Source organism: Oppia nitens, unplaced genomic scaffold (assembly GCF_028296485.1).
Source record: "Oppia nitens isolate AA-2021 unplaced genomic scaffold, nextdenovo-longstitch-racon4-pilon3 scaffold2_pilon_pilon_pilon, whole genome shotgun sequence".
NCBI lineage: Eukaryota > Metazoa > Arthropoda > Arachnida > Sarcoptiformes > Oppiidae > Oppia > Oppia nitens.
The window spans coordinates 4,642,323-4,666,442 of NW_026533210.1; the positions used below are offsets into that span (position 1 = coordinate 4,642,323).

Sequence of the window (24,120 nt, forward strand, 5' to 3'; positions counted from 1 at the left end):
AACAAAATCCAAAACTAAAACTCAAGTTTTGTCACAAAAGAAGTCAAAGAAGACGATGAAGAAAAAAAGGACAAAAAATTATAAACGAGTGATTAAACGAAACAGACAACAGATTGCCGATTGTGAGGGTTGTCGTCTAAATGTCACCACAACTACTACTGAACCATCAATTGAAGATTTGGATGAACCGACAACTGAAATGGTCGACGATATTGAATTGACGAGTGAAGTCACTGGCGGTGATGATGGCACTGATGGTGTCACTGAAGAACCTGAGGCGCAAACCGAAGAAGAACCAGATGTCAGTACTCAAGAACCAACAGAAGCGTCAGATTTCGATGAAATGGATGAAGATATGACTACTGCTACTACTAGTAGTACAACACCGATGACTACATCGATAGCTACTACAGAAGCACCGGTAGATGAACCGCCTGATAGTGAAGACGAGGAAACTGAAATTCAAAACATTACACAAACGGTGCCAATAAAACAAGTATTCATCTATCAATCACCCGGTCTTCTACACCATTCGCCTCCTTTTCCAATAAATCCATTTCCACTTCAGCAAATCCCTGCCCATCCTTTATCTCCACCACAAGTTGGTCATATCTATCCGTCACCAGTACCACAATCACATTACATTCATTTGCCCCAACCATTACCACCTCAACAACATCCCATTCCCTATATACCTGTGCAGCATCATCCATCACAGATACATATAAATACTTCACCCAATTATCCAATAGTACCGGTACAGACACATCAGCAAACAATACATCCAATTTTAGAGCAATTATATATTAAAAAATTAATTGACAACCGGTTTAATTATGATATGTCTGGTTATCAAATGCCATTGATTAAATTGTTAGCCACACAACCATTTAATTACCAACAAAACCAACAACAGTGCCCATTCATACCAGTGCCACACGACCATCAAAACAATGGATTGTGTAAATTAATTAAATTAATACAATGTCTAAATTATCCCAATAGCCAATGTTAATCTATCACTTAATATAATAGTTTAAATTGTAGCAAATATTGTAATAAAATGTAGTAAATATATAATAATATTAATTTTTTAAAAAAATAAAAGTTAAAATTTTGTAGTATAATATTTATATCGAAAATAATTTTTTTATATAGGTGATAATTATCAATAAAGATTATACTTATAAAAATATTTTTTTTAAAAGTTTTAATTATTATAATTAATTTCTTAAATTGACAGTTTATAATTTTTTTAAAAAATGATACCTAACATGTTTGGATAAAAATGTTTGGATTGAAAACTAAAATATTACCGGTAGATATAAAATTCAAACATTATCTATAATATTAAATTTCATTATACAGTACTCCTAAGTTTAATAAGAGAAACTTTTTTTCATATAATTAGATAATAATCATAATATTTTGATTTAATATACAGTAGTTTTCCTGATTAAAGTGTAATTGAATGAAAAAACTTGATTCCTGTATTAGTTTACAAAATAAAAGGGTTATTATAAAAAAACAAATAAAATTATTTACTGTATTTCAATTGTAATCATTAGTTGATTAGTAAAAGTTTTATTCAAAATGACATTTCATTTCAAAAGTTATTTTATTTGATATATTGTTTTATTTAAAATTATTTAATTTTAATAATATTATTTATAATATTCAATAGTGTATTCAATTTTTTGTAATTATGTTAATTTTTATTATTCAATCAAAATTGAACAAATAAGTTTTAAGTTTTATTGTAATTTACCAATTGTCAACTAAATGTTAATAATTTACACTATGTATTATTTTTATAGAGTATAATTTTATTTTATTAATCAGTTTGTAAATTATAAATTAGTTATTAATAAATAAAAATGCGTTTAATTTTGTTTAATATGCTTTTATATTTATTACTATTATTATGTAGTGTTATTAATAGTAAGCCCATTAGACAAAGTGTTATTAAAAGTAATAATAATAATAAATTAAAGCCGCCATCAATTAAGGCATTTTTATTAAATACATCTAAATATAAATCAAATAACATTATGTTATATGCAATAGTATACCGTAAATATGTTTTTTAATATTACTTCAAATTTGTTTTATATTTATATAACTTATTATTATTATTATTATTATTATTATTATCAATATATTGATTTAATTTATTTTAGCTAAATCACTATCTAATAAAAATGCCAAAAATGATAAAGGTAACATTAATTTATATCATAATTATTTTATTTGCTAACTCTTAAGTAAAAAATAATCAATTAATAAAATTTAATTGTTATTTAAAATTATTACTAATTAATATCTAATTTTGATAAGTTATAGGTAAAAACATTAGAAATATTAATAAAAGGGCTGATAATATGAAAAATAATAATAATACTAAATTGATTAATGATTGCGATGACAATGGATTTGAAATAAGCACTGAACCGGCGATGAAATCAAAGATAAATGTGAGACAAAGTAATACTAATAACAACTGTGAGACCTGTAGTGATGGTAAACAAGTTAGTGAAGAGCAGACAAATAAATCAACAAAAGCTAAACCAAAAGCTTCAAAACAATCAACTGTTGAATACGTCGACAACGACGACGAAGATACTGAACAATCTAATGGTGACAGTGTTGACGATAATGAAGATAATAGTAATAGTGATGAAAACAGTGAAACCAATTCAGAGGAAGAGATAACAGACGATCAATCAACTGAAGAGCAACCAGCAGAAGGTGATGACAACGACGACGATAATGTATCAGATTTTGATAGCTCTGCTGATAGCGATAATGATAGAGAAGATAACGGTTCAGATGAGACAACCGAATTGGATGGCGAAGATCCACAACAAATCACTACAACAGAAGGTACTGTCGATTACGAGACGGTACCGGACGATGAAGTAGAGACTACTACTACAACATCAATACAATCAACCCCTCCATCAGATGATAGCCCAGATGATGAAGAGGATGATGAAGAGGATGATGATGACGATAATGATGATGATAATGAAGATACCACTGATGCAAGAACTACTGAAGTACCTATAATTACAACGGCAACCGAATCGCCTGTTTTTAGATCGCCAGAAATACCTATTGATTTTAGTCCATCACCTGAAATAGTTGGTGTTCCTCGTGTGTACGTACAAACCATACCCACACTAACCGAGTCTTCATATGCAGACACACCTAAATTTGTATCTGACATTCACCCCTTGGTGTCTGCATCCCCAGCACCAGTACCTACAATTGGTGGACCGTTACGTGTGATTACAATTAATGTTTATTTAGTTCATAATTAAAAAGATATATTTTTTGAAAAATAAAATTTAATTTTGATATTTAATTATATGTTTATTAACAACAAAAAAACAAGTTGAGTGCAATTTTTTATTTAATTAATATTTAAAACTAACTTAGTTTTCAATTAGCTATAATTTTCAATACATAAGCCCAGAGTAGGCCACTTTCAGGATTGACTACAGGAAATGTGACCCGAGTTGAGCCAGTTTTGCTGTCCTCACTATAATTCAATGCACCTGTAGTAGTGCCCAGCATTGTAACAGAGCTAACAGTGCTATATTTGACAGAACCTAACACTACTTGTCCAGTTTGAGGCCAATCCAATACAACTGCATAAACAGCTGTTTTGTTGCTATTAGTTGTATACCTAAGTAATAGAAAATCTAAGTTTTATGTCTTAAATTTGATATTATATAATATATAAAGTTTTGGCAAATGGTTTACCAAATATTATGAGTAATAGTATCGTTTTGATGTATCCATATCTTAGAACCGTATATGGCTTCACCGTTAATTGAAAGCCATTGACCCATTTGTTGTAGGCGTTCCTCAAATATGGGTGCTATGCGTCCATCATGTGTTGGACCGACATTTACCAGAATATTTCCACCGCAACTATAATATATTATGGGATAATTAACTAAAATATTTTATTAATAATCACATTATATTGCATTACCTGACTGTCTGGACAATAGTTGCAATCAACTCATGGGGTGTCAAAAAGTCTTGGAGTTGAGCCTCGCGTCTATAGGTCCACGCGTTTCGGTCAATAGTCATAGCGTTTTCCCATTTGCGCGGTTGTAGTGTTCCCGGATTGTAGCGGTCGGCACAACTAAAATAGCCGCCGTGTTTGCAGGATATGCCCGCACCTATATATAATGTATTGTGTAATAATTTTTATTATAATATATCTTAAAATAATGTTATTATTATTATTGAATATTACATACCCCACCTATCATTGGTAACCACTTTATCTTTAATTGGACTAATAAAATAAAAATTATTTTTATCAAAATTTATTATTTTTAAATAGTTTACTGATATATATAAAATACTGTTACCTATCATTATAAAGCCATGCTAAAAAATCTGTACTTTGCCAATAGCTATCGGGTGCCTCCCAGTCCCCATCGGACCAAATAACGTCCGGTTCATACAAGTTCACCAATTCCTTTAATTCAGGCATTGTTTTGTGCTAATTTTTTTTATATATACAAATATTATATATATTATTGTAAATAATTAAAATTATGGTAAATAGATATAAATAGCATTTACAGTAACAAATCTATTTGTTGTCCAATTGTTAGCCTTGTCCTCCAAATACAATGGATTAAACCATTCATACAGTGAATGATAGACACCAAATCTGATGTTAGCTTTTCGTACGGCTATTGCTAAATCACCTAATATTAAGATAACAAAAATATACTGTTGTTTAATAAACTGTATTTAGACGACAAAATAATCATCACTTTTACCCAACAAATCACGATTAGGTCCGACATCTTTGGCGTTCCAATTAAACGACACTTTTGACGGCCATAATGTATATCCTTCGTGATGTTTACTGGTAAGCACCACATATTTGGCACCCGATGCTCTGTTGAGAGAAAGATAGAAAAAAATGCCATAATTTTATACTGTATAACACCATATTAAATGCAATAGCAAAAAATAGGTAGGTGGCACCTACTTGAATATCTGTGCCCAACGGGACGGGTCATAAAACTCGGCGCTAAACTGATGGGCAAAGTCGGCGTACGTAAAGTCTGGCCTATAGTTTTTGGTCATAAAATCAATGAACGCTTGACTTTTGTCGTGTTTCCAACTGTACCTGAATTTGTATATTAAAAAATAGATATTAATACAGATTGTCATTACAATACTATAAAAAAAATGTCAGAATCTATTGTATAATACTAACCAAAACCAGGCATTTATATGTGACGGCACTGAAAATACACCCCAATGTAGGAAAATACCGATTTTCTGGTCGTCAAACCAATCGGGAAGTGGTCGCGAGTCAAGCGATGTCCAGTTGGGCTCATATTTTGTTACGGATAATGTGTTGCTAATAAACAATACATTAACTAAATTAAATAACAAAATTGTTAATAATTTCATATTAGCAAAAAACAAATAAACTATAAATACAATTATGATTAATATTTATAGTTATCAAATACAGTAATATTTATATAATTTTTTTATAGACATAATGTCAAATTAAAATGTTATTTAAGACATTATCAAATTTGATATATTAATGACTAATAAACTATTTATTATATATATCTTAATTAATCAATATTAATATTATTTTGATTCAAGTGTCCTTAAATCCATTATATCTTAGTATAAGTTATATTTATATTGAAATAGATAGAAAATTGAACAATAATTTGTGTAAAACAATAACTACTAAAAAGTTTATTATTTTTAAGTACAAAAGTTTCTGATTACATAAATATATTTTTTATTTATGTATAAAATACAGTATATTAGTAGTAATGATATAAGAAAATAAATATTATTAATTATTTTTATTTAAATACTAAAAATATTATAAAATAATTATTATTACTTAAATACTTTATACACTACATACTATAAAACACGTATACAGTATATTATAATGTATTAAACTTATAGAGCCTCAAGAAACGTTATCTATATTACAATCAACAAATACAACAAATAAATTTTTTGCATAAATATTTATAATTTTATTAATAAAATTTGAGAGCTGATATGTTTATAACCCATGTTTTTTTTTGTAAAAATATATTATTAAAGTTATTGTTAAATTAAATTTTAACTACATATACAGTACATTAATAATTGTAAAATATGCACATCATTTTATAAAAATGTATTGATAACTAAATAAATAATATAAACAAATAATTAAGTTTTTTAGTGCAAATGCTCCCAAAATTATAAAAACGATTATAAATGTTAATAAATACAGATATAAATTTTTCAAAATTCATTATTTATAATAAATTTTGTTTAGATGTTTAAAAATGTCTAAATTTGTGGGAAAAGTAGTTATTATCACCGGTTCGAGCAGTGGTATCGGCACTGGTATTGCTCTTAAATTTTCCAATGCCGGAGCACATGTAGTAGTGCACGGCTTAGAAAAAGACAAAGTGGCCGATGTTGCCAATCAATGCCAACTGTGCTCTCCTACTGGCCTCAGACCACTTGAAGTGGTCTGCGATATAGCACAACCCGATCAATGCCAACGAATAATAGATATGACTATAGAAGCGTTTGGACGGTTAGATATATTGATCAATAATGCCGGCATTGGTATGCTATCGACAATTGAAGACAAAGATATTTTGGATAAATATGACAAAGTTATGGACATAAATCTTAAAGCAATTATTTATTTATCTCATCTAAGTGTTGAACATTTGATCAAAACTAGAGGCAATATAATCAATATATCGAGTGTCGCCAGTCGTAAGATTGTATGAATTATTTTTATTATTTATACGAAATTTTATTTATAGTTTTCTTCGCTATTTTTATTTATTATTTTAGTTCAATAATTGCATGATTTATAATATGTCAAAGTGTGCGGTAGATATGCTAACTAAATGTTTGTCACTGGAGTTGGCCTCCAAACAGATACGGGTTAACTCAGTCAAGTAATTATCATTTTAAATATTTTTATAAATATTTAAAAAGAATAAATCATAGATATTTAATATTTAAAATTTTTTTTAATGCACATACAGTCCGGCATCTGTTAAGACAAACATCGCTATAGCTATGGGTTTACCGAAAGAATATATTGATCGGGCCTTTGATGAAGGCGGCCGTAAACTACCGCTTCAACGGTGCGGTACACCCGAGGACACGGCTAATGCAGTTTTATTTTTGGCTTCTGACCACTTGTGCTCCTTTATTACCGGTTGTAATATGTTTGTTGACGGCGGCGATCAATTGGGATCAGTTAATTAGATATATAATAAATTTATAATAATAAGATTCATAATTATTTACTCAAAGTATAAATATAACTTTAAATATTCAATATTTAAAATTATAATCTTATTTAACCTTATATATATTATATTTAACTGTTTATACAAAAATTATCATGTTATTTGTTTAAAATAAATATATTGTATGCATACTATAAATATATAATATAAATTATTAATAACCTTGGTTAGTGCAAATGTTATCAAAAGTTATCAATTATTATTATTATTTACAATCATTTATTAAAAAGTGCACTTAAAGTGTATTTAAAAAATATTGTATAAAATTGTATAAAAAGCAAAACATATGTTATTTTACTTTACAGCATATATAAAGTTATTATTATTAATTTTAAAATATTTTAGAAAATAATTAAATATGTCGTCTCGTGGATGGAATTACAGCAATAAAGTAGTTTTGGTTAGCGGTTCCAGTAGTGGTATCGGTGCAGTCATTGCAGTAGAGTTTGCCAGAGCAGGTGCTCATGTAGTGATTACCGGTAGAAATGGTGAAAATCTGACAAAAGTAGCCAAAGAGTGTCAACAGGTCTCACCTAATGGTCAGACACCTCTAGTAGTGGTGGCCGACGTCAGCAAAGAGGAGGACTGTCGACGACTTGTTGCCGAAACTATTACGACATTTAAACAGTTAGATGTTTTGGTCAATAATGCCGGGTATGGTCTGAGATGTCCTATCAATGATCCACAGATTCTCAGCAAATATGATCAGCTAATGAATACTAATCTGAAAGCAGTTATCTATTTGTGTCACTTATGTGTCGAACATTTGGAGAAAACTAAAGGCAATATAATTAACATTTCAAGCGTTGCCGGCATTAAACCGGTTTGTATTAATAAATATATCATTATTATTGAAAATATACTAAATTTAACATAATATCTATAATATCTGTATTTTCATATGTCTAATGTTATAGTTTGGTTCATCATTTTTATACTGTATGTCCAAAGCAGCACTCGATATGTTTTCCCGATGTTTGGCACTTGAGTTGGGACCTAAAGGCATAAGAGTTAATATAGTAAAGTAATTGAAATATTTAAATACATTTTTATTGAGCAATAATTTCTAAAAATTATAAAATAAAATTATTAATTTATCTAAATTTTTTGATAGTCCGGCTGCTGTGCGGACAAATTTTTTGCAAATTGTTGGCCTAACCGATGAAGAAGCAAATAAAAGGTATAATGAATTGGCGACAACTTATCCCGTCAGACGAGTCGGTGAATCCATTGATATTGCAAACGCCGTACTATTTTTGGCCTCAAACGAGGCCTCATTTGTTACGGGAATCAACTTTGTGTCCGACGGCGGATCACTAAACGCTTCCAAATAATCTAATTAATATCCTATGAATTAAATGTTATCTTATATTATATTATTACATATATTGTTAAGATAGAAAATTATTTACAATTTAAAAAAAACTTAAATATATTACAATTTTATAACAAATAAAGTATATATATATTTGAATGATTATACAAGTAATAAGTGAAGTAATATATTATAATTTTTAAATATCATGATATAATTTATTAAAAATACATTAAATTAATTAAAATTAATAAATGATTGGCAACAAAGTTAACAGCAAAATATGTAAACTCCAAGTTATTCATTGAAAATATATTAAGACAATAGAAACCAATCTCCGGTTCGGTTAAATGTTCAACAAATAGCAATAATTTATATTTATTTTTCAGTGAATATGAATTCCTAGCAAAAGCCCTGAAAAGTTGAATGTATGGTTTGTGGGCGTAAGTCGATAGCCAAGTGGACATCATATTTATCATAAATAATACGCTAAATAATATAACAAATGCAGCGCTCAATACCAATCGTGACACTGGTGTTGAATTTTCATCAAATATTAAAAATAAAATCAATTCAAAACCAGGAACCGACATATAATACAATATGAATAATACATATTTATAGGTGTGATTATATTTAACAACCAAATTGCATAACATATTATGTTCAATAATTGCTTGGTTTAGATCTTTATAATTATCAGTATTAATAGCGTTAACTATTGTATTGTGAACTTCAATAAATTTATATTTCAAATAACAGCATATCATAAACCAGAGCACAACACCACAGATAGCCAGTGAAGCCAATTGTTGGGCCCAGAAATAGTTGGTTAACATACCAAACATTATGCCTAAAATAGTGAATCCAGATGTGGGATCCATATATGCAATAACCAGTGGATATAACATATAGAAAAAGACCAAAGCTAACTGTGCCCAATAGGTTTGATTCAAATAGTATTTAACTAAAAATACTAAATACATATTAAATTGTTTTTCGTGTTTTTTATTTAAAGCTAATTTCAATTTGCTGTGTTTATAATCGTAAATAAAGTCCAAAATATACCATTGATTTTTCAATTCATGATATTGATAGGTAATACCAATGAGACACATAACCAGAGCACAGTCACTAAATGATGCGGATATAAGTTTAGAATTGCCCAATAAATATGAGCCATCGGCTACCAGTGCCCAGACTTGTGGTCGGTTAGCAATCGATGAAATTAAAAATCTTAAAAATACTACAAATACCATAAATTTGACAAAAATGTTATAAAACTCGCGTAAAACATGTCTTTTATGTTCGACATAATCATCTACTGTCCGATGAATTACACATTGTTTTAATAGAAATATTTCTAAGTTATTAAAAATATATTCAGATGTCATTTTGAGAAATATATTTTTATAATATAATTAATATTAATAAATAGAGATTCAATATTTTTTTTTGTTATTTATATTTAAAATAATTAGTTAACTTCAATAAGTTTAAGCAATTAATTAAAATAATCAGTTGTCTAAAATATCTTATTATAATATAAGATGAAAAATAGTCATATTATTTTATTTGGCAATAATATAAAATAAAATCTAATGAATTATATATTTAAAAATTTTATATTTGAGATAGAATTAATGTTGGGTGCATTTTAATGTTTTTATACATAACAATAAATTTTAATAATTTCATAGATGAATTTAATTAATGATTTTATTTTTATTTATTATTATTTATGACATATTTAAATGACAATATTAATGATTTAATATAAAAAATATATATATGTTATTACTATTTATAGTTACATTGAACTATAATATTAATATATAGTATCATAACACGATAATTATTTGCATAAATACTGTATAGATTACATACATTATTATAATTTATAATCAATATTTTTATTAAAACATTTTTTTAATTTTTATATTAGATTAATGCTTATGTACTACTTTAGAAATTATGATTATATGATTAAATTAAATAAATCAACATTTAGGATAAAACGTTTACTTGTATTGATGTAAACAGTTAACTGTTAACAGTTAATATACAGTACTGTAGAAAGGGATTCAAAGTTTTAATTTCAAATATATTATAATTTTTGATAATATATTGATTTATTATTTCAAAGGTAAACAACAATTTTTGAAATATATCTACAGTACATTTGATGCATATTTATATAATATATGAATAATAATTAAAATATTATTTTATGAATTCATGTCATTAATAGGTAAATAATATCAAAAGTAATTAGAAAATAAAATAAAAATTATTTTTTCAAGTTAATTAAAAACATTGTAGAATATCAATACATCCAATGAATCATTAAATCAAAAATAATTATCTATAATTATATTTTGTTTAATTTAACTTAAACTTTTTTAAAAACAAATAAAATATTAATGAGTTTATGCAATTTATTATAATAATAAATCATTTAAATTATATATATATATTGTATATATATTATATATAAATATTAAAAAATAATTATCTAAATATCTAATAATATTAAAAAATATTATAAATAATTAATAAGCTTTAATAACTTTATTATCTAAATATCGTATAATTACATAATGTTTGATTATATAGTCATAAATGACTCATAATTAAGTAAATATATATATATTTTTATAAATAAATAGATATTTTTAGTAATTTAAATTAAAATATTGATATAAATTATTTTTTAATACATTTTAATTAAATTAAGTTTATATATACAAATAAATATGTTTCTCATTTGATTGTTGAACTAATTTGTTACAAAAATATTGATAGAAAAAGTTGTATTGTAATAGTCTATGATCGGGAATCGGTATGTTTTGAATCGATTGTTTGTATAGATTTAAACGTCTATTCATTTCACTTGTTTTGATACAATCCAACATATATTCAACTAACTGATCGTGTTTTATGAAATAACCAAGATCAATTTCAATTTGATGATATATTGCCAGTATCTCATTGCATGTCAATCTTTTATCGATTGTTATTTTGCACATTGATTTAAATAAATTTTTTAGCATGGGCAATTTTTTTCGTAGTATCAAACTATTTGAACTAAAGAAAAAAACAAACATTGATTATAATTTTTTTTTGTATTATTTTTAAAAAAAATATTTGTAAATCTAATATTGTTTTATTTTGTTTGAATTTTATTATAGATTTATAGTATATTAAATAAATTGATGACTTACTCAAACGGTTTATTAATATCCAATTGAAATATTTCTTGTCCGATAAGAAACAGGCTATAGATATCAGCTTTAGTACTATATCTTCCGCCAACTCTAACTTCGGGTGCCATATACATAACAGTGCCGGTGGCCGCTGAATGATTATGATTGGGACCGTAATGCTCAACAAGTAGCCCAAAATCACAAAGTTTTATTAGTCTATTGTTTGCCAAACTATCGCTAATTAATATATTAAGCGGTTTGAGATCGCGATGGATAACTGGAGGTTTCAGATTATGTAGATATTGGACACATTGTATCAGTTCTTTAAACATATGATACGATATAAAATAGTCGATCAAATATATGCATTCATTTTCCTCTCTTTCCATAAAAATCTCTTTTTTCAAATCAATAATATTTCGTAGACTTTGTGAACATAACTCCATTTGTAGATATAGTCGACTGTTTTCAATCCATGAGTCCACATAATTGACTACAAACTCGGAATTTTTAAACTCATTCATGTACACTAAAAACATAATCTAATTTCGTATCGTAAAAATATTGATATCATTAACTTTAAACTTTAATAACTTTTTTATTTTTTAACTTAAATAAACAAATTTGATATCAAATAATAGAGTAATAAATCACAATTAAATTGATATACTAGATGGTCAAAACAATGGTTTAAATAACAAAATATATCAAGGTAAAGTTATAGGTGTTAATAATTTAGGTACAAAAATTATTTTCGTGTTTTTAAAACGCGCGTGATTTCAGACACATTGTTGGGACCAATTGATTCCAATGCATTGTTATTAATTTGAATACACGTAAATAAACAGTAAATGCAGTGATTATCATAAAAATGGTTAAAATACAAGAATTTTCAGATGCAATTCGCCAACAAATGTATGATATGAGAGTCAGCACCGGAAAGTCATACGCAAAAATAGCGGAACTGTTTACAACAACTGATAATACTGTCCGATCAATTGTAAAGAAAGTCGAAAAGTACGGGACAGTTAGAAATCTCGCAAGAAGTGGTCGAAAAAGATGTACCAGTGCTAAACAGGACAGGATATTGAGTCGAATTGTGGCAAAAAATAAGAAGTTGACCACCGATGAGATTAAGGAAGAGTTGGCCGCCAGAAACATTTTGTGTCACCGAAACACTATTAGACACCGGATTCAAGAAATGGGTTATTACAGTGGTATTGCGCGAAGACGTCCAATGATAAGCCTAACAAATCAGAGAAAACGATTAGACTTTGCACGAAAGTACATCCGGATGCCTATGTCATACTGGAGGAAGGTCTTGTGGTCAGATGAGTCAAAATTTGAGATTATTAGTACTAAACGTCGCCAACGAGTGTTTAAAAAGAGAGGCGAAAGCATTAATCCTGATAATATATGTCCAACTGTGAAGCACTCGAAATCAGTTATGGTATGGGGGTGTATGACAGGCCAGGGAGTTGGCCATTTGGTCGAAATTCCATCAACTATGGACCGCTACATTTACGTTAACGATATTTTGACCCCACATTTGCTTCAGAGTGCCAGAGATCTACAAATAAGCGATGATTTTTTATTTCAAGCGGACAACGACCCAAAGCACACATCAAAATTGGCAAAGAAATGGTTGTCTGACAATCAAATTGAGACACTTGAGTGGCCGCCACAGAGCCCTGACCTCAATATTATTGAACATCTATGGGATGAATTGGACAGACGTGTGCCAAAGAGCGAAAGAAAAAGTTTTTCTGCGTTTAAAGAGTCGTTATTTAATGTCTGGAAAAATATACCTGAAGAAGTCACAGAAAAGCTGATCCAAAGTGTTCCAAGAAGATTGCAGGCTGTGATTGATGCCAACGGAGGCAATACTCGATATTAATATTGTTTTTACTAAATTAATAGCTTTATTTTGTTAATAATATTTAAAGTTTTGATTTCACGAAAATACTTTTTGTACATAACTTTTTTTACCATTTCTTACTTCTTATGCTTTTTTATAGATAATATGATAATTAATGCAATTTTATTTATTGACTTATAAACTTTGAAAAGTGTTCTTTCATTTGATATCAAATTTGTTTATTTAAGTTAAAAAATAAAAAAGTTATTAAAGTTCAAAGTTAATGATATCAATATTTTTGCGATACGAAATTAAATTATGTTTGTAGTTTTACGTATTTGGCATCTGTTGGCAGTTTTGTTGCGTCTGATTATATCATATTATATATGATTTTTTTTATTGAAATAATAATTATAATCAAATTGAATATAATTTAACTAAACAAATAATATTTACCAATTAATTCAATTATCTTAACAGCATATTCTTGTTTAGTCCGTTTGTCCTTAATTTTCAGGACCAACCCAAATGAACCCATACCTAATTTTTCAATTGTTTCAAAGTTTTTGGTAAATTTACTGCTATTATTCATAATATACAACGCTATTCCTATGGATACTGTGAATATGACAATCGATGATATTATTATTATCGATAAATTGTTTTTAATATTCTTTGGAGGTTCAGGTGTTGTTGTTGTTGTTGTTAATACTAAAAAAATAAAAAAAGTTTTTAATTTAAACAAATTATTATTACATTTAGTTGATATCAATTATTAACAAATAGTTGTAAAGTTATTTTAATAAAATTAAACTACATATTAAATGACTATAATTTAAAAAAGAGTATTATAACTTTTAAAATATAAATATAACTAATATTTACATAATTATAATATTTGTATTAAAATATTTATAAATAAAAAATTAAAAAAGTTTTCACCTGACTCAGTAGTAACGGGTATCGTTGGTATACATTTCAAGCCATTAGAATTATCGACCATAAAATTATTTGAACAAGTACAGTTACCTTGATGACACAATCTATTTCTATCATAAGTGCTACATAACGTTCCCTCAACACAATAATCTGGTACAGACACACACTTTCTATTACTGTCATCATAAGTGAATCCATTTTTACATTGACAATAGCCATCCACACATACCATATCACTATCTTTGCAGTCACTATTAGTACGACACCATTGATGATATTTGGATCCACTATAATAGACATCTTCAATACATTTGTTGCCATTTAGTGGATCTTTTTTATAGCCGGTGTCACTACACTGGCAATCATTGCCACCGATAGCGCACTCCAAACGTTTGTCTAATTGTTGGCAATTTTGATCGTTGTATAGACACTGTGAGGAACAGGTTTTCACACCATTACCACCTTTACTGTCCTCTAATACGTGCATACATTTGCATTGGCTATCAATGCATTCAAAACCAGATCCGCTATAGAAAGCCAAACAATCGTCGCGATTAAAGCATTGTATTGTTAGGGAACTGTCTATGGGATGACATAACAATAAAAACAAACAATATATTAAAATAATTATATTAATAGTAATCATAATTTGAATTTTGAAATAATTTTTCTATTAAATTGCTATTTAATATTTTTGCAATTACTATTTATTTATATTATTTAACTAATTAATTGCACTATTCATAAAATAAAAATTAATATTATGAATGTTATCATTATTATCATCAATTTTAACTTATCATCAGTGTACATTTAGTTTATATAAAAATAAATATCTACTAAATGTGACATTAAATTATAGCGTTTGTTTATTTAAGTAAATATTTTGAAAATCTCAATAGAAATGAATTAAAAAAAATTGTTATACTTATTATATAATATATATTTATATAATTTATATCTATATAAACAAAAAGAAATTTTTTGTATTACGGTATTATAATATTAATAGTCATTAACTTAGTTATATTATTTTCATATAAATTTGAAGTAAAATAAGATTATATGATTTCCTGTTTTAATTTAAGTAAAATATTATTTAATCTTAGTTAATTAGGCTAAATCTTAATAAAAGTAAATTATTATTTTAAAGTTATTAGGCGTGGTTCACATATTACGTTCGCACTTGAGGGGAGGGGGGTTAGCCAAAGCGAACTTTTGCGAACGAAGGGGAGAGGAGGGGTAGAGACTCTAAGAACGTTCGCATTTAGATATTTTATTTCTTGTGGATGATGGGGGGGTAGCGGTTAGGGAATTTTTTTTTAATGATTGCATTCGAACAATTGCGAACATAGGGGAGGGAGGGGGTCTAGATTTCTTAAAAAGTGCGAACGTAATATGTGAACAACGCCTTATAGATCTAGAAAACATTCTTTAAACTTAATTAATTTTATTATATTAATATTAATCAATAAAGTAGTATTTTTAATTCAAATATTGATACATAATACTATAATTAGTATTTTATTATTTTCTGTTATTAATAAACTGTTTATTTTATATTTAATAAGTAATGATATATAATTTACAAAAATAATTTATATTATACAACATATTTCTATTATTTATTATAGCTTAGATAAATAACTATAATAAATAGTTTTAAATTAAAAAAGTCACTATTCAAAAAATATAATATATTATGATAATATAAAATATAATTTTCTATTGTCGTATAAATTTAATTGTAATTTTCCATTATATTCACAACATTTTATATGACATAAATCTATATACTAAATAAAAATGATTAATTTGCAAATTATATTGATAAATAATAAAAATAAAATATTAATATTTTATTCAGTAAATTTTATACACAAAAAAACATTTTCATTATTCATATAAGAAATGTTATATTCAAATAAATGTCATAACAAATATATACTTATATAAGTTCTAACAATCTTTAATATTGTAATAATTAAAAAAAATGTATTTTACATAAAATATTATTATATATTAAAAAGATATTAAAAAATTTTTGTAGATTATACAAATATTTTGCTTACAAATATAAAACTTTATACTTGAAAAAATCTTTAGAGTAATTTTTATAAAATTAATTAATTATGATATTAAATGAATTTTGTGTTGAAAGTCAACTATATAATAGCAGTTACAATGATATTAATGATAATAATACCGATTATTCTAATGATTTACTATTGGGAATCTATCCGCAAGAGGTTTAAAGATTTTATTTAAAATTTTAGAAATAAATTTACAAAATTAAAAATAATTTTTTTAATTAATAGGTAATTCATATAAATGCAACTGTGATTGTATTTTGTCAAAGATACACTAAAATCTACCATATGTTACATGATAATTTAAAACTAAAGTATATAATTTTAGTTTATTTATAATTTTAGTAAATTAAACTAATTTTTATTTTTTTTAATTAAAAATTATTTACTTAGAATAAAAGTAAGTATAGCTGATAAAGATATGGGAGGACTATTAATTAATGGTACATGGTATGGTGCCATGGCACTTTTTCAAAATAATGTTGGTAGTATATAAATTTATCAATATAAAACTGTTCATTGATTAATTGGTTGTATTTATTTATTTTTTTATTTATTTTATTTAGCTAGCTGACTTTTTTATGGTACCATTCAAATATGAAACCAAACGGTCTCATCTATTGGATTATGTATTTATTATTCTCAGGGAATCATTAGTCTCAATAGTCAACTGTCCCGCTTATGAGGGTGATCCTAATATAGGGACAATCATCAACACATTCAATACAATTATATGGATTGTCATGTTTGCTGTATTTGCAACGCTATTATTAATTAATTGCTATAAAGTTAACAATAAGTATCAAAAAATGTTTTTATTATTCGATTATTTTGTACTACTATTAGGCAGAGGTATTGTAAATCAATAAATATTTGTAATAATATAATAATATTAATAGATTAATACATAATTTATAATTTTACTAATATATTCAGCTATTGTTGAAAAGTCACGTCATTGGAGATTATTGATTATTATATGGATATATTCATCGACAATACTAGTGATATATTTTCAAAACTCGATGTTTTCATCGATGGTATCCAAACGGTTGCACAATATTGAAACCATTGATCAATTGATAGATGAAAATGATCTGTTAATAAATGTCATACAAGATTCATATTCGCTTCGTGTGCTAAAAAATGTATGAATTATATATAATTTTATTTAAAAAAAAACAATTATCTATTATAAATATTTAATGTTTAATTAAAACTATTCAATAGATGAAACATTTAGATGAATCTAAAATTACTACATTACGTTATATCGATTTTTTCACTGTTAATCTAATAACAAAATTATTGGATCACAAAAATGTATTGATCAGTACCAGTGAAAATGTTGAATGTATTTACGATTATTATAAACAATATGCACTGAAAACTACACAATTAAGTAACAACTATTATGGGGACAGTTATGCGATTAGACGATCATTGGCGGAACCAATCAAAAATAAATTACAAAAATTGTAAAATTATTGTTATTATTTATTATTGTTTTTAAAATATTAAATATGTTTATATTTTTTTAGAATAATATCATTAAATGAATTTGGTTTTCATCAATTATTTCTCAAACAACAAATAATATTTTATAATTTATATCATGAAATACAATATAGAAATATTAATAATCAAATATCTAATAAAAAAGATAATAACAATATTTTTAATACCCATACTGAAAGTAGATTTAAAATGTTACGATTAAATCATTATTATTTTATTTTTAAAACATTAATAGTAATATTTAGTTGTTCATTAATTATTTTGCTAATTGAAATTTTAATTAATGGTAATTATTTAAATAAATTGATAAAATTTTTAAATTATGTTAATCGTTCTTAAAGATTTATAAATACAAATAATTTTAATTTACAATACAATAATTAAATATATTAAACTATAAATAATTAATAAAAATCTTTAAAAAAAATGTATAAATGTGTCTAAAATTTATCATTAAACAATATTTAGATAAACAAAAAAAATTGTAAAACTATTATACTTTTATCTTAGACTTAAATAAAAATTTTATTCAATGTAACAGTTTATTAATACAAAAAATAAATAATTATATTTTTTATACTTTTTATATTTTGTTAAGTCAAATTAGACAATCAAATAGACGGTTAGTTTGTATGACACCTAAGTCAAGACTGTGAAAAATTCTATTTATTTGCTGTAGTTTTAATTTCATAATTATTTTCAAAAATTTTATCATTCAAATAATTTAGTTAAATTTAGTTAATTAGTTTCATAATTACTAGAAAATATTTAGTTTTTAGTCAATTTGCCTAATATATTCAAGTGCTTAATAAATTTAATATTTATTTGTTTTTTTTCCAAATAAAATATTAATAATTAATTAGTTGAACATAAGTTAATATATCAGTATATATATACAGTACACCATTACTTTATTTTATTAAAAACCTTTATATGAGAAATCCCTTTCCTTTTCCCTTATAATCTCTTCCCAATTGTTCATCTTTAGTCCATTCCTCATCCTCTTCCAAAGATGGATGTGCTCTTTTTCCTCCGGATGCCATCGTTGTTGTAGTAGTGGTAGTCGTAGTAGTAGTTGTTGTTGATGTAGTAGTGCTAGTTGTAGTACTGCTGGTGGTAGTGGATTCAGTTGTAGTGGATGCACCTGAACTGGAAGTCGTCATTTGTCCGGGTGCTCCACCAGTTGCGCCTCCTGAGGGAGTAGTAGAACCACCTGGCGGTGTAGGTTGATTACCTGGTGCTCCACCTGTTACACCACCACCAGGTAAGAGCATCATTGGTTGTGATGCAGGAGGTGACAGATTAAGAGCTATTTGTTGCTGTTGATTCATTGATGGTCCGGGTGCTGCACCTCCTCCACCACCACATCCCCCACTACAACATTTACTGCCACATGACTTCTTTTTCTTCTTTTTCGGTGGTGATGACGATCCAGAGCTTCCGTGCTTTTGATGTGACTTTCGGTGTTTCCTTCTGTGCTTTTTCTTAATTTTTTTATTGTCTGACTTTCGGTTCGGGTTTCGAATTGGCTTTTGGTGTTGTTGTCCGACAACTGTTTGCTTTCTTTTACGATGTCTGCGCTTAACTGGAGCTGATCCGTGACCTAAAACGTTATAAATATATATATATATAGAAAAATATTTAACAAAAAAAAGATTATATTTGTTGGGAAAAATAAATACCTTTTTTACGAATAATTCTCTTCTTTTTACTGACTTTTGGATGACTTTGATGTCCCGATGCAGAAGTTTGCGGTCTTTTTCTCTTTACACCAGACGGACGGTTATGTGTCTGAGGTCGTCGCCGACGAACCGGACGTTGACCGCCCTTACGCTTTGGTGCTTTGTTTACGTGTCCGGAATGTCCAACACGTTGCGGTACATGCGCTGCATTTGCATGCGTTACGTGATGTCCAGTACCGGTGTGTTTAGGGACGTGATGTGCCTGTGAATTGGGTCGACGTTTCACTGAATTGTGATGCTTTTTAGGCGATGAGTGTGAATGATGCTTATGTACTCTCTTATCATCCACACTACTGTCCAATTCATTGTGTCCAATTCATTGTCCAATTCATTGTCCAATGTTTTGTCCGACACTATTGCTGCCGGTGTTTGATCTCCGAGAGGTTTTGGCGCTTCGACCACATTATCGACGACAACGCCATCGACATCACAATATGTAATCTCTATATTTAATTAATTAATTAAGTAATGATTTATTTGATTAACAATAAAATATTTTAATTAATTTGCTAACAAACCGATTATAATGGAGACAATAGCCACTAATGATAACAATTTTATGGAAACCATTTTTCCTGAGTGCGGTCGGTTAGGACGTAATACCCGCACCAGAGAATAGTCAGAAAAATAATAAATAAAACTCTAAATGACTAAAAATTTTTATAAATAGTTTTTTATTCTTTTTTATATAAATTATTTTATAAAATTAATGCTTATATTTAGATAATTTTCAAAAAATAAAATAGAGATTATGTCTGATTAATAATTTGCTTATAAAACCATATTTGTCCCACAAAACTAACAGACTAATACCTAAGCATTTTTTTTAAAAAAACACTTGTTTTGACTAAAATTAATTTACAGGTCGATAAACTAAATTTTTCAAAAAAAATCTAAAATTTAGCTGGTTCAAATAATTACTTATGTTTTTGTATTAAATTATTTAAAATAAAAGTATTAATTTTTGTATTTTCAATAAAACATATGATACAATTATGTAATTATGTTTAATGCCATACTTTTAAAAATTATAAAATAAATATAAAAATTTAAGTTTAACAAAAAAGATTGCTAATTATTAATTAGTTTCTAAAACTATATTCATTTATCAGTCAAAATATTATCGGATTAAACAATTTTTTTTAAATATAAAATATTAGCTATGAATTAAAAAACAATTATATTGTGCATTTACAGTATTAATTAAATATTCAATGTATATAAATAGATTATAGATTGTATAATTGTAATATATATGATTATATATATAACTTTAATTGTTTGTACAGTACATAGAGATGGGCAAATAGAAAGTTTCTAATAAATTTCCTTGAGAAAGTTTCTTGAAATTTCTCAAGTATAAATAATAGAAATTTAACTTTAATGTTATACCCAATATTTATATCTATTGTAATACTATATTAATCAGACATAATACATATTTATTATTATATAACGTTAGATAATATTATGCTATATATTATGGTATAATATATTACTATACAAAATGGGATACCTAAATATAAAATTATTATAATTATATAATAATAAAATTGTAAAATTTTATTCATCATTTTTATTATAACTTTATTTATCATAGTTCTTAATCTTGTCATTAAATTTTTACTTTAATCGCATAGATAGAAAATTACTTTTAGAAACTTTCTCGAAATTCCTCTATTATTTTATAAATTTCTCAAAACTATTTTATAAATTTTTGCTAACACCAACAGTACAGTATTATAGATTAAATGTACTGTATTTGTGAATCTATTGAAATATAATATTTCTGATATAACTGATTTTTAAAAAATACAAAAAAATATCAAAATAAATTTTATATTATAAAAGTATAGTATTTATATGACCTTCATTAGTGCTTATTTAGTTGAAATACTTAATTATTATTTTGCTATATTATAGATATGTTTGACAAATGATTAGACAAAATATTTAATGATATTAATATACTATATATAAGTTATTTATTTACTGTATTTTTTAATTGAAATATTTATTAATACTTTAGTTAGTAATATTTATTAGTTACTGAATATTATATTATTGTAATTGTATATTAATATTGTTTAAAATAATTTTAATAATGTCTAAGACTGTGTTTAATTTTAGCGACAAAGTTGTATTGATTACCGGTTCCAGCAGTGGTATGGGTGCCGTCACTGCCATTGAGTTTGCCAGAGCTGGCGCTCGTGTAGTGATTACCGGTAGAAATGCCGAAAATCTGGCAAAAGTAGCCAAAGATTGTCAACAGGTTTCACCCACTGGTCTAACACCTCTGGTAGTGGTGGCCGACATCAACAAAGAGGATGACTGTCGCAGACTTGTTGCTGAAACTATTACGGCATACAAACAGTTAGACATATTAGTCAATAACGCCGGGTTTGCCATCCGATCCCAAATTACTAATACAGATATTCTTGATATTTATGATAAAGTGCTGAATACTAATCTGAAAGCAGTTATCTATTTGTGTCACTTATGTGTCGAACATTTGGAGAAAACTAAAGGCAATATAATTAACATTTCAAGCGTTGCCGGCATTAAACCGGTTTGTATTATATGATTGTGTTTTTTATTTAATTACTTAATAAATTGTTTTTAATTTTATTAAAATATTAATAAAAATCAATTTATATAACATATAGTTAGTGGGAAATCTATTGTATTGTACGGCAAAGTCAGCACTTGATATGTTTAGTAAGTGTTTGGCAATTGAATTGGGACCAAAAGGCATTAGAGTTAACATCATTAAGTAAATAATAAATTATATATTATTTAATACATAATATTATTCAGTTAATTGTTTAACTAATTTATCATTAAATCAATAGTCCGGCTCTTGTGAGGACAAACTTTCATCGAGTGGCCGATCATTTGACTGCTCAACAGGCGGACGAGTTTTATGATAAATACGGAGAAAAATATCCGATCGGAAGAGTCGGTGAATCGATAGACATCGCAAATGCTGTACTATTTTTATCGTCAAATGAGGCCTCGTTTGTGACGGGAATTAATTTTGTGTCCGACGGCGGGTCTCTCAATGCATTGTAACGATTATTTTAATAAAATTAATTACAATTTATGTTTATTTTTTTATGCTAAATAAAGATTATTATTATTATTATTATTATTGATATCTTAATTAAAAATATATATACTAGGTATATAATAATACAGATTATTTTTTATTTTATTAAACTCTCATTATTTTAAAATTGTTTATTTTAAATATATGAAATATTAAGTTTTAGTTATACGATATAATATTTATCAACTCTATTGTATAAAAAAATTGATATTTTTGTTTTTATAATAATTATTATTTATGTTAAACATATTATAAGAATAAAATAAACTTGGATATAAAATAATAATATATTACCAAATATACAGTATATAAATATTTTCATATAATATATAATTATTATTTCAATAGATATCAATATATAAAATGTAAATAATTATTAATCTCTATAAATATCTATTGTAAATTATCTGATATTATAATTTATGTTATTATGTTACCTTACAAAATAAAAAACAATATGTAGTTTATTTTATAGAAATAATGTACAGTATATATAGTATTTTACTAAACATTATATTAATATCAAACAGCATTTGAAAAATAATTAATTTCATGACTTGTATATATTATGTTGATTGTAATACTACCCAATAATTTAAACATAAAATTACTACAATTATATTGTTCAATGTTATAATTAAAATAAATAGATTTTTAGTATATTACAATGTTTTTATAAACTATGAAATAAATAAAATTCAAAACAAATTTTTGTTTAAATTATAAAACTATTATTGCAGACAGTTTTTTATTAATTTTGTCACATTTATATAGTTTAAATAAAATTATCAATATATTAATATTTATATATCTGTAATCATTACTATTATATATGGAATTTTGTATTGAAAGTTCATTGTATAAGTATTATACAAATAATACAACGTTTGATTTGGTAATTGGCATTTATCCTGATGAGGTTAATATTATTATTATTTTTGTAAATAAATTATTTAATATTTTATAAAAATGTTTATTGTTATAATAAATT

The 24,120-nt window shown here is 26.1% G+C and overlaps 5 protein-coding genes across 5 annotated transcripts; 3 read left to right on the top strand and 2 right to left on the bottom strand.

Moving 5' to 3' along the window:
• Positions 1-3,406: 3,406 nt before the first annotated feature.
• LOC128954878 (alpha-L-fucosidase-like) lies at positions 3,407-5,457 on the bottom strand. The gene is made up of 9 exons (XM_054300483.1): positions 5,258-5,457; positions 5,027-5,167; positions 4,812-4,933; positions 4,609-4,736; positions 4,392-4,525; positions 4,278-4,315; positions 4,004-4,196; positions 3,769-3,939; positions 3,407-3,691 (listed from the first exon to the last, which is right to left on the bottom strand). The coding sequence occupies exons 1-9, from the start codon at positions 5,455-5,457 to the stop codon at positions 3,445-3,447; spliced, it is 1,374 nt and encodes a 457-aa protein (XP_054156458.1). The 3' UTR covers positions 3,407-3,444.
• A 902-nt stretch (positions 5,458-6,359) lies between these two features.
• Positions 6,360-7,308, top strand: LOC128955762 (3-oxoacyl-[acyl-carrier-protein] reductase FabG-like). Its single transcript, XM_054301437.1, has 3 exons — positions 6,360-6,812; positions 6,919-6,992; positions 7,083-7,308. The coding sequence occupies exons 1-3, from the start codon at positions 6,360-6,362 to the stop codon at positions 7,306-7,308; spliced, it is 753 nt and encodes a 250-aa protein (XP_054157412.1).
• Positions 7,309-7,658: 350 nt separating this feature from the next.
• LOC128955445 (L-xylulose reductase-like) lies at positions 7,659-8,703 on the top strand. The gene is made up of 3 exons (XM_054301117.1): positions 7,659-8,175; positions 8,270-8,376; positions 8,467-8,703. Exons 1-3 carry the CDS (start codon positions 7,711-7,713, stop codon positions 8,684-8,686), a joined length of 792 nt encoding a protein of 263 aa, XP_054157092.1. The 5' UTR covers positions 7,659-7,710; the 3' UTR covers positions 8,687-8,703.
• Positions 8,704-14,047: 5,344 nt separating this feature from the next.
• LOC128955763 (tenascin-like) lies at positions 14,048-18,449 on the bottom strand. Its single transcript, XM_054301438.1, has 4 exons — positions 18,446-18,449; positions 14,674-15,252; positions 14,188-14,442; positions 14,048-14,097 (listed from the first exon to the last, which is right to left on the bottom strand). Exons 1-4 carry the CDS (start codon positions 18,447-18,449, stop codon positions 14,048-14,050), a joined length of 888 nt encoding a protein of 295 aa, XP_054157413.1.
• A 3,675-nt stretch (positions 18,450-22,124) lies between these two features.
• Positions 22,125-23,092, top strand: LOC128955764 (L-xylulose reductase-like). The gene is made up of 3 exons (XM_054301439.1): positions 22,125-22,589; positions 22,687-22,793; positions 22,873-23,092. The coding sequence occupies exons 1-3, from the start codon at positions 22,125-22,127 to the stop codon at positions 23,090-23,092; spliced, it is 792 nt and encodes a 263-aa protein (XP_054157414.1).
• The last annotated feature ends 1,028 nt before the right edge of the window (positions 23,093-24,120 follow it).

Excerpts from the sequence above, each read along its gene's own strand:
- LOC128954878 (XM_054300483.1), bottom strand. The coding sequence starts at position 5,457 with ATGAAATTATTAACAATTTTGTTATTTAATTTAGTTAATGTATTGTTT. Across the intron at positions 4,737-4,811 it reads ACCTAATCGTGATTTGTTGG|GTGATTTAGCAATAGCCGTA; the intron begins GTAAAAGTGATG and ends TCTTAATATTAG. Across the intron at positions 4,316-4,391 it reads GCATGGCTTTATAATGATAG|TCCAATTAAAGATAAAGTGG; the intron begins GTAACAGTATTT and ends TTATTTTATTAG.
- LOC128955762 (XM_054301437.1), top strand. The coding sequence starts at position 6,360 with ATGTCTAAATTTGTGGGAAAAGTAGTTATTATCACCGGTTCGAGCAGT. Across the intron at positions 6,813-6,918 it reads GTGTCGCCAGTCGTAAGATT|TGTGCGGTAGATATGCTAAC; the intron begins GTATGAATTATT and ends AATATGTCAAAG. Across the intron at positions 6,993-7,082 it reads ATACGGGTTAACTCAGTCAA|TCCGGCATCTGTTAAGACAA; the intron begins GTAATTATCATT and ends ATGCACATACAG.
- LOC128955445 (XM_054301117.1), top strand. The coding sequence starts at position 7,711 with ATGTCGTCTCGTGGATGGAATTACAGCAATAAAGTAGTTTTGGTTAGC. Across the intron at positions 8,176-8,269 it reads GCGTTGCCGGCATTAAACCG|TTTGGTTCATCATTTTTATA; the intron begins GTTTGTATTAAT and ends CTAATGTTATAG. Across the intron at positions 8,377-8,466 it reads ATAAGAGTTAATATAGTAAA|TCCGGCTGCTGTGCGGACAA; the intron begins GTAATTGAAATA and ends ATTTTTTGATAG.
- LOC128955763 (XM_054301438.1), bottom strand. Across the intron at positions 14,443-14,673 it reads ACCCGTTACTACTGAGTCAG|TATTAACAACAACAACAACA; the intron begins GTGAAAACTTTT and ends TTATTTTTTTAG. Across the intron at positions 14,098-14,187 it reads TAAGATAATTGAATTAATTG|ACGCAACAAAACTGCCAACA; the intron begins GTAAATATTATT and ends TGATATAATCAG.
- LOC128955764 (XM_054301439.1), top strand. The coding sequence starts at position 22,125 with ATGTCTAAGACTGTGTTTAATTTTAGCGACAAAGTTGTATTGATTACC. Across the intron at positions 22,590-22,686 it reads GCGTTGCCGGCATTAAACCG|TTAGTGGGAAATCTATTGTA; the intron begins GTTTGTATTATA and ends TATAACATATAG. Across the intron at positions 22,794-22,872 it reads ATTAGAGTTAACATCATTAA|TCCGGCTCTTGTGAGGACAA; the intron begins GTAAATAATAAA and ends TTAAATCAATAG.